Source organism: Poecilia formosa, unplaced genomic scaffold (genome assembly GCF_000485575.1).
Source record: "Poecilia formosa unplaced genomic scaffold, Poecilia_formosa-5.1.2 Scaffold824, whole genome shotgun sequence".
Lineage (NCBI taxonomy): Eukaryota > Metazoa > Chordata > Actinopteri > Cyprinodontiformes > Poeciliidae > Poecilia > Poecilia formosa.
The window spans coordinates 96,815-107,985 of NW_006800763.1; the positions used below are offsets into that span (position 1 = coordinate 96,815).

Genomic DNA, 11,171 nt, shown 5'->3' on the forward strand with positions numbered 1-11,171 from the left:
CCACAATGCATTGTGGGAAGAATACATATTTCGTGTGACTATTCATGTTTTGCTTACATAAAATTAATACTTGTCTGAATTTTTGAGTGTAAATTAAAATTTTTACTAAGACAATTGAAATAGTTTTTAGAAATTAACTATTACCAACTCTCTTCATGTTTTTTATTTTGGACCATGAGTAAGAACCACATGTGCGAAGCTTATAGTCGTCGGTCTCAGATTGAATTTCACTGACTTGGGGTTTATATCATGCTTCCCAATGGTGACTCATATTTTCATAATACACCTGACAATATTTACAGTTACTGTGTTCTAGTGGTGGGATAAGTATGTCAGACATGCTTTTATTTTTTTTCACGGCTAATTTGAAACGCTGGGGTTAAAGCGGAGGGCACACTTGGCAGGCCCCTTAAAATTTCTGTGGAATTTTCTAGTTTTTTGTTGTTGTTCTTTAAAGTTACGAATGTTTTGATAAGGAGTCAGAGAAGGACGTGCTGGCGGCTTTCAGCTTGTCACCTAATGCCGAGATCGACTCAAAACCTTCCGCGATCGACGTATTGCACCTCTGCTCTAACAAAGCACGAACAGTTCAGAAACAATATGAAATGGGAAAAAAGTTATTTAACTGATTAAGTCATGTTTTAGATTGTACTTGAAAATCTAATCACTCACGGCTGCACAGTGAACCCACTGACTTTTTACAGCAGACAGCCACTCCCCTCTCTTGCAGGTACTGCGTATCCCCGCTAAATCTTTTAGAGGTACGCAGTACCCGACCGTACCCGCCTACTTTCACCCCTGCTGCCACTCCATCATGCTCCCACCCTCTCATTCTCATTGGATAAAAGATGCCCTTTCGTTCATGAAACTGGAAAAAATTAGGCAAACTCTCAAAGGCTCTGAAATCACATTTTGAAGAATCTGGTCACCGTTTCTGGACCATGTTAGGTCTTTGCCACTCGATGTGACCCCATGAGTGGTGCTCTCCTTGCTTCCCAGTTGTAATGGCATACACCCTTTACCTAAGTCTTATAACAATTTTAGTAGCACAGGATACGTTGAGTCCTTTAAGTGCCCCATTTTAGTTGTTTTCTGTTTAATTTATATTTTATTTTCTTTCTGTTGCCTCTGTTTATTTATTTTTTAGTTATCTGCTTTTTATCCATGTACTTATGGAAATAATTGTTGGGTTTTTGTTTGTGTCTTGTTTTATTTTTGGTTCTTCTTTTGTCATTTATTAATTTGTGTTTATTCTCCAAATTACTGTCTCAAGTATGACTTGAATGTCTATGTATGGTGCTCATTGTTTTGTTAAAAATCAGGAACAAAAGAAAGTAATTAAATTTGCCTGGATAACGCCCCACATTTCACGTCTCGTCTTAATTTGTAAGCAGGGGGGCAACTACATATTATTCAGGTGGATGCGAAAACATAAATCGCGCCCCCCCAAGCCCTCCAAGGAAGGAGCGTAGAAAACATACGCTCGCTCTATCCCCCCTTCCCCCTACACACAAACTCACTACATTTACATATGAAGGAGCGTAAGGGCGCAGTGAAGTGTATTCGAAGGCATTATCGGCGTGCCAGACAGGGTTTTGACCAACCCTCTGGTGCAGCGCCCCTATGGGTCGCATGCGCTGCCCACTTTTTGCGCCACTGTTTGTAAGATAGTGAATTTGTGCAGTACTCAATGAGAAAAGACTGACTTCATTTTAATCTGACTTTATTAAAACATCTGGATTAGATATCCAGTCGTTGAATGGTGCACCAATCAGAATCCAGTAAAATTTCATAAAACCAAAAGCTCCAGTATACCTGCTGAAATGTTTGTAACATCTGGGTCAGTAGATGTCAGTGTTACACAACTGTAAGAACTGAGTTTACCTGATCTTGTCAAGAGAATATCAGCATACCTTTCTGGGGAGTGATGGATTTAATCTCAGTCCAGTTCCCAACACCTCGACTGGTCACTGCAGCCACCTGGAAACATTTGGAAATCCATAAACAATGAAAGAATAATGTCAGCACTATCTTTTCATCTCTGACTAGAACAAGCCAAATTGGTTGCTCACCCTGAATCTGTACAGCATGTTAGGCTGGAGCTCTTTCACCTCAGTGATATTCTTGGTGGATCTTTGAGATGTCCAATCATTAACCTCGTCCTCACTGTAATCAACCTGTCAACATGGAAGTGCACAGTTAGGGCCTTCAGATTTCGCCCACACATAGGAGTAATCTTGTAATTTTCCTCTTTTGGGACAGAAAGACTGGGGGTGGAAGGGGAATTCCTACCTACTAAAATACTAAAATTTACCCAAAATACTTAGGGTAAATTTTTTTGCCTCTAACGTGTATAGTGCTTAGAATAAAAAAAAACAATCATTAATTACAGTGGAATGGAATTTAGTTCTTGCACTGTGAAAAGAAAATGCTGAAGTTTGGATGTGAAACAAAAACATTGGCTTTCAAGGCCCTTCCTTTTCTCTGGAGCATTCCATCTATTTTGAAACTCAAAACTTGGACCTTGTAATAATATCAAAATCATCCAGTGGACCTTGATAATTATTGTCCATGCATCTCAACATTTGAACATTCAAACATTATAAGTTTTAGATTTGTGACTTAATTTCTGGATATAAGAGTCCAACCAACAGTGTTGAAAAAAAATAAAACTTTTGAAGTCAGATTTCCTAAGATTTTTCAGATTCTGAATTGAAAATTCAGACATCGAAGGACAAATAATCTTTTGTAAAATATTTAGACTTAAAACCAGTAACAGCATAGGAAATAAATTAATAATTTTTTTTTTTTTTTTTTTGGCAACATTTTGGCCTCAGGACTTTAGAAAAAAACGTGTTCATGTTTTAAGTTTTAAATATTTTGTTACAACACTGACATGTTTAACAATAAGAAATGAATAATGAGTAAGCTTGGGATTGGATAAATTAATAATTGCAGGTGTTTTTCTTCACCATTGTCTCTGAAAGTGTCGCACCCTGTTAGCGACATACACATATAAATCACAAATGTGATATATAAATATACATGTATATTTTGAAAAATAATTACTTTCTAAAAAGAGCGTGTCCCTTTTACTATATAATGTGCTTTATTCTTGGAATTGTAACAGATCATGTAGTTACGAATCATTTATGTCTGTATTGTAAAAATAACTTTTTTTTACTCATTATTACTGACAGCATAGAAAATATTGGTAATTTTAAAAACTTATACCAATATGTGCATTTATTGGTCTTCATTTCCCAACATGGCACAGAAAAATTCACAGTACTTAATATTTCTGTAACAATATTTAATAAAAACATGTTTGGAATGGAACATAACAGGGTGGAAAATCAACATCTTTGATTCTAAAATTTGACAATTTTCATCATTGGATGCTTCTTTCAAGTCAAAGAAGCATCCGATGCCTCTTTCAAGTCAAAGTATAGGCAGAGTATTTGCCCTTGCTCTATTTGGCAAAAACAGGTGATATCCCTGTAGTGGATTTTCTAATCATAGGTACTCATTGTTCCCCTCACAGGAGTCAACGGGGGTAACTAGTGAAATAAAAATAGGCAAATGGCAAAGACATCTGTTAATACCTCTCTGCAACTCTATTCCATCATCTGAATTTTTTTTATTTGACTTAAAATGATTACTTTTCACCCTAATTTCCACCCTGTTTGGTTCGTGAACCAAACAGGGTGGAACATAGCAGGGTGGACCTTTTCTAACTAATCTACCTGTAGCTCTTTATGTGGTGAACATTTAGCTAGTTAACCTTCAACAGAATAACAAACCTTTAATGACTAAATCTAAAATAATGGGTTTTTTTTTTATTCTACTGAATAAACATTTTCCACAATCTCTCATAAGAGGGTGGAACTTTAAGGTTGACTCAAACAGATTTAATGTATTTAAGAATAAAAAAGTAAGGACAGAGTTACAATTGAAGCTTACCTTGTTTTCCTTGCTTGAATTCACTTTAAAACCAATTGATGTCACTTCCAGTAAATGTTTTTTATGGAATTTTAGCCTTTTTGAAGGCAAAAAGGAAACATCCCAACAGGGTGGGAAGTTAGTACTGGGACATGTAGAATATGAAAAAGATATCAAAAAATAAAAATAGTTTTAATAGATAATAGATATCAATTGCGTATTAAAATAAGGTTTAGTCCAGTTAATCAATTTATTGAAGATAAACATAAAAAAATATACATATTTTATTGTTTAAACTTCATGAGGAAGTCTGTTACACTGCACTGCGGACACAAAAAAATTGAGCATGTCAGTCTCCAAAAAGGTGTGTAAAGAACAAAATAATATTTAAAAGGCACTTCATTTATAATGGCAAATATCTAAATCAGGGGTCCCCAAACTACGGCCCGCGGGCCGGATCCGGCCCGAATCCACATTTGGTCCGGCCCCCTGAACAATACCAGAGAGCATTCAGATTTTTTTTCATTTCCCTTATTTTCCGGACTATGAGCCATTTATATGTGGATTTTTCTTCAACCACCAGGGGGCTCTTTAGCAGTAAGAGTGAATCATTGGAAGTCTCGGTTACTTGCGTGTCAACATTGAGCCCACAAGCAGCAAAATGAATAAGAAACAGATCAGATGCCTTTGGAAAGTTTATTTACAAAGGGGAAAAGGCCCAGAGAAGAGACAGGAGAATGGATTTATCTCGGACCGGTAGGTGAGTCCCACTCTACAAGCCCGCTCTGCGTAACATGCGGCGACCAGCTGCTAATGAGGCAATGAAGCTTAAAGCTGCTTCACCACTAGAGACCAAGCAGGCTGTGGATATAAGCAACACTTTGGTTGTCATTGTCTGTCATCACTTTCAGATGGGACCATCTTGTTGCAGAGAAACAAGCTCAGGGCTCCCGTTAGTCTTTATCGTGAGTTAAAATTTTCACGAAAGTAAAATGTTCGTTTTTGTGGCGCATCTGTTATTATCAAAGGATATATAAACATTACCATAGCGACCACAGTCAGAGAGCGTTTAGGCAGTGGTCGAGAGGAGATGAGTAGAGCTTGTGAGGCTTAAGTCTGGTTTAGACGGAAAGATTTATGAATTGTCGGCCGATTCTCCAAACCTCTGTGACCACAGAGCTGATAAAAGTACAAAAGGTTCGTGTGTCCAAGGCAGGAGCAACACGAACCGATTCCAGTCACAAACATCCTGATTCCAGAGGATAATCCAGTAAAACCCCCAACATAGCAGGAATTTAGAATAACCAAACACGGATGACGATGTAGAAGCAATAGTGACAGTTTGTGGACTCATTTTAAGAGATAAAAGACGTAACAAAAAGAAAAGGCGGTGGATGAAAGACAGCGGGAGCAGCCGCTCTATTTGCTGTTATGATTTGGAGGTGACTGTGTTTTTTCATAGTTAACATTTAATTGAATAAACATAATAATGACCTTTAGATTTAATAATAAACATTTCCACATATCATCTTCGATATCCACCGGACTCTCAGTTGCGCGATATGTCAGCTGTTTGGGACTCCCCTCTGTTCTTATGTCACCGCGCTTTTTGATTGAGAAGAAGAAGAAGATTGGCTACCTGTCATATTCAACAGGTCGTATTCTCGTTCCCAGTCAGGGAAAACCCCACAGGCTGCGATAAAAGAGCCAAGACAACCCAAATAGGGCATATTCAGTATTTAGTGGGAACACCAACATGCAGAAGCCTTATCTGACTGTTCATCACCCCTCCACTCTCCCCCGCGGGGCGCAACAAGATCTCCATGTCTTGACTGGTCCGCGGTAATAAAAAGGTTGGGGACCACTGATTTATCTCATGCTAGTAGCAGACACGAAGGATCAGCACTTTTACTATTACAGTTACCGTCCGGAAACTACCGTAATCAGTTCTGTTAAATCTAATCTGGGCAACTTTTTCTTTTTCAACCCTAATAAATGTGATATTCAATTGACCTATTATGACTCAGATTTTGGGTGTCCACCCCCCTCTGCTGCTGCTGCATCGCTGTGGAAAACCTGGAGTGGCAGGTTTATATGTGTATGTTTACTGGTTTAAAAAAACAAAACAAAAACTTTGGGGTTGTGGCTTACAGTCAAGTGTGGCTCATAATTCGGAAAATACTGACTATAATCCTTCCTGGAATTTTTTCTTTGAAGAACCCAGAGGGGGTTATTTAGTTATTATTTATTTCATTAATAGTGTTATTATTTATTTCCTGACTTGTTTTGTGAAGAACCCAGAGAGGGTTATTTGATTGTGCTTTCTGGAAAACAATATATTTTTACATTTAGGCACTCCTGCGATAGTCACACTTTTTCTGTTACAAACTGATCTAAATGTATAATTAAAATACTTTGTTGTAAATATGTGGTACATTTTACAAAAAAAATCATTGTAAGCAAAACATGAGGACATGAAATGTTGCTGCAAAAAAAGAATCACCCAGTTAGTTCATACAGATTGTAAAACTCATTTAGAACTAGAAAAATAGCTGTTCCTAGCGAAACAGCCGTGAGAATGCATATTTGCAGAATGACTGCTGCAGAAATGCAAGAAAAAGTGGAGACAAGCATAAAAAGTAGAAGAAAGGAGAAGAAATAGAAATAGTTGAAACAGTTGAACAGTGAAACGTAGCAAACAGTATAAATTAGCAGAAGCGGAAATCAGTACAAAACCAGAAAAAGTTGAAACACTTGAACTGTGTTTCAACTTTATCCTATGTTGCTATGGCAACATAGGAAAAAGCATAAAATAGCAGAAGCAGAATTTATTACAAAGCCAGAAATATTTGAAGAAGTGAAACAGGAAAAACAAAAAGCATAAAAGAGCAGAAGAGGCAGAACAGTTTGATATATGAATTGCTAAAATTGATTAAAATTGCAGAAGACCTTAAAAGATAGTAAAACCAGTAGAAGTAGAAGGCATACAGAAAAGTAGACAAGCAGAATGCATAGAAAGAGATAAAAACAGGGCACAAGAGAAAAATACATTGAAAGAATAAGAGAAAGTGTGACATGACTGTACTCCAGAGAAGTTTGACAGAAAACAGAAAGACCTGTAGCAATAATAGTAATAATTCCATAAAGTAGACACACGTAGCTACATTTTAATGCATAAATTATTTCTCTACAGTGAAATATGTATGAACAGCATCATTTTGTTTGTCAAAAAGAAGAAAAAGTGCTAGAGTGCACACTCTAGCAACTGATGTCAGTTAGTGAATTCCACCATGTATTTCAATGGGGCAGAAATTTGCAAAAAAGGGCAATTATTTCAAAAAGTGCAATAGTGAAGTTTACCAAAAGTCATAGCATAAATCACTGGAAGAAGCTGAATGTTTTGATATATGAATTAGTACAATTAGTGAAAGACAGAAGTAGTTAAAGAACGAAAAACATACGGAAGACAGAACAATAATAATAATAATAATAATAATAATAATAATAATAATAATAATAATAAAAGAAATAATGAAACACTAGTAGTGAGAATGCATTTGAATGCATTCTCACTGAAAATCCACTAATCAGTGAGAATGCATTACTGCATTCTCATTTATTAAGATCCTGCTCACATTTTTCGGTCGTTAACTACCTCTGCTATCTTCAACTAATTGTGGTAATTCATATATCAAAACGTTCTGCTTCTTCTGGAGATTTATGCTATGACTTTTGCTAAATTTCACTATTGTATTTTTTGAAATATTTGCCCTTTTGTGCAAATGTTTTGCCCCATTGAAATACATGGTGGAATTCTCTAACTGTTGTCAGTTGCTAGAGTGTAAGGGCCACGTAACTTTTCCCTTCTCTGGTGGGGGGGCCGGAGATTGTTGACAGAGGGGGGCGTTTCTCGATTGATTTATACCCAGAAAGCACATGGGCAAAACCCATGAGTGAAACGGTCACTGGGACTGACTAGTATATATTCCATTGAGGGAATATAACTTTAACATATTAATTTCTCATATGTTAACATAAAGGCTCATTTTGAAGCATAAGCTGCTACTTACAGGCATTGCTTCGAAGAATTCATCCTGGAATGCGGTGTTCATAACAGACACGTGTGTTCATCTGCTCTACCGCTAGCAAACAACCATACTAATTAAATAACATAAAAGTCAAGCAGTTCCCTAAAAGTCCAACAGATGGCAGCAATGCACCCCACAGTTTACAAGACACACTTCCTGCTAAAGAGCCCCCTGGTGGTTGAAGAAAAATCCACATATAAACCGGAAAATACAATAAATGAAAAAAAATCTGAATGCTCTTTGGTATTGTTCAGGGGGCCAGACCAAATGTGGAGGAGGGCCGGATCCGGCACGCGGGCCGTAGTTTGGGGACCCCTGGTGCACACTAGTAACTGATGTTTTTTTGTTTTTTTACTTTTTATGGTTTTTGACAAACAAAATGATGCTGTTCCTGCATATTTGACTGTACACGAATAATTTACACATTAAAATGTAGCCACACATGTCTACTTTAAGAAACTACTGCTATCATTGTTACAGGTCTTACTGTTTTCTGTCAAACTCTTCTGGAATACAGACATGTCACACCTTCTCCTATTCCTTCAATGTATTTCTCTGCTGTGCTCTGTTTCAGTCTGTGTCAGTATTCTGCTTATCTACCTTTCTGTGTATGCCTTTTGCTTTACTGGTTTTACTGTCTACAAAGATGTTTTGCAAACTAATCAATTTTACCAATTCATATATTAAAATATTCAGATTTCTGTACTAGTTTTTGCTTTTTGCTATAACTTATTTTCAACTCTTTCAGGTTTGTACTAATTTCTGCTCTTCTAATTTAAGCTTTTTGCAGTTTTCCTTTTCAGATTTTTCAAATATTACAGGATTTATACTTATTTCAGCTTTTGCTAATCTATACTATATATTTTGCTGTATGTTACTATTGTACTTTTTCCAAATATTTAAGGTTTTATACAAATATTCTATTTGTCTACTAGATAGATAGATAGATAGATAGATAGATAGATAGATAGATAGATAGATAGATAGATAGATAGATAGATAGATAGATAGAATTTCATTTCTTTTTGTTTTTCTGAGGTTTTTCTGCTCCTTCTAATTTCTACTATACATGGATGTAGCATTTTTTGTGCTTTTTTCCTACTTATGCTTTGTTCAGATTTTTTTAAACTAATTTCTGTTTCTTCTAATTTATATCTTTTACTTTTCACCTCTTTCAACTATTTCAGGTTTTATATTAATCTCTGCTTTTGCTAATTTGTATAATTTTTTTCTATTTTTATTAGTACATTCTTCAGGGTTTTTTTTTTTTTTTTACTAATTTCTGATTCTGCTAATTTTTGCAATTCTTTAGCTAAATTTCACAAATTGGCAAAAGATGTCTACCATGCATGACAGTAGCTTTCTTCTGCTTTTTTCTACTTCATATGCTTTCTTCTGCCTTTTCTTGCATTTCTGCAGCAGTGATTCTGCAAATATGCATTCTCACGGCTGTTTCACTAGGAACAGCAATTTTTCTAAAGGCGTTTTCACACTGCAGGGAACGGTACGGAACGGAACAGTTCCAGCCCTGTTGTGTTCGCATTACACTGAGGGCGCCATCGAAGCGGTACCGGACGTCATTATTTTTGAAACTAAACAATGGTTTCGATGTAGCGGACGACTGTACTCGTTCATCAGCGAGTAAGCGTTGGAAAAACAATACCTCATTCATTAGACCAGGTGATTGCACTTCAGTTGAGACGAATCCATTGCTAATTAAAACTAGTAATAAAAATATTAAAAAGAGCACTCTTTACAAAATAAAATACAGTTTAGTGAGAGCCAGCTGTCAACGGAAATTCAACGTCTGACTCCATAACAACCAGCGGCCAATCAGCTGCTGGTTTTAAGCAGAACCGCTTGGCCGGCACGATTGGAACCACAGCTCTTGTGTTTCCATGGGGCCGGGTGGAACCGGTCGCAAGTTGTAATGCGAACACGCTCGGAACAGTTCCGTTCCGTACCTTTCCGTGCAGTGCGAAAGCGCCTTAATTATATTTAGAATTTATTGAAATGTATTTTTTTTAACTAACAGGAAGTTTTATTCTAAACAGGAAATTGAACTGTGAGATGTTTTGTTTTAAATTGGTTGTCTCAGCAGTTTTTTCTGTTATTTTCTGTTAATTTCTTGGTTGTTTGTTTCTCTGATTGAGCCTCTGCAGTGTCTGAAAAATAAGCTTTCATTTTTGAAGCTCCTGTCTCTACATAACCCATTTCAAGAAAGAAACTGATGATATACCTCATGCATGAAAAAAAAAAAAAAATTCACAGCTGTTTGCACCAAGTTGGCCAACAGGACTATCAAAACTCTGAGTCTGAAGATGAAGCCCAAAAAGCATTTTGTACATAGTGTCCTTGTTTGGTTCTGTCATACTGGCTTCATTTACTAAAGTAAATGGGAATTACTAAAAGGGCCTTTTGAGACAGAGCTGAAGTTGGCCCGCCGTTCCTCATCATTGCTGACATTCTGTGCTAGGCTAAGCTACACTGACTTCATGCACACTACGCTTGTAACAATAGTGCGGCGGATGATGGACCAGTCCGGTACCAGTTGCCCTTCCCTGCAGTCGCCATTCTGGTACTTTCTAACAAATGCCACGATCAAACACAAAGAAAGGCGACTTCTACCGGGCTGCTCGTCATCCGCCGTGCTGTTTTGACAAGTAGAAGCACTAATGACGTCACGCGCCAAGACATTCTCCATAAGTTTCTAGCTGGCTAAAGACTTCTATGAAACGTAGAACAAGAGCGACACCAAGTGGAATAAACTTAGGGTGCGTTCACACTGCAGAATAAAGTGACCCAATTCCGATTTTTTTTTTTTTTTTTTACATAATGCGACCTGTAACTGATCTTTTCATGACAGTCTGAACAGCACAGGTCAGATTATTTTCGAATGTGACCCATATCTCACATTCTAACATTCACATACGGATACGTATCTCTGATACGTATCCGATTCAAATGTGACCTAACGTCCAGGCAGCATTCATCCGAACTGAACATCACTGATACTCAACAAATTCTGCGTCCTGGCTCGCTCTGACAGACAGGATGCTGGAGACAGAGTTTCTATACTTGTGAGACACCCAGCGTCGGTCTCCAGGACCCTGACAAAAAACCATAAGCCCTAGGAAAATT

At 37.1% G+C, this 11,171-nt stretch overlaps 1 protein-coding gene across 1 annotated transcript in view; it reads right to left on the reverse strand.

Moving 5' to 3' along the window:
• The window catches only part of LOC103131732 (sortilin-related receptor-like), a 102,300-nt gene that overhangs the window by 81,012 nt on the left and 10,117 nt on the right, over positions 1 to 11,171 (reverse strand). Inside the window, exons 4-5 of the mRNA XM_007543436.2 lie at positions 2,073 to 2,177; positions 1,914 to 1,980 (exon numbers count right to left, since the gene is read on the reverse strand). Coding sequence (XP_007543498.2) covers positions 1,914 to 1,980; positions 2,073 to 2,177 — 172 coding nt within the window. The remainder of the gene's footprint in view (positions 1 to 1,913; positions 1,981 to 2,072; positions 2,178 to 11,171) is intronic.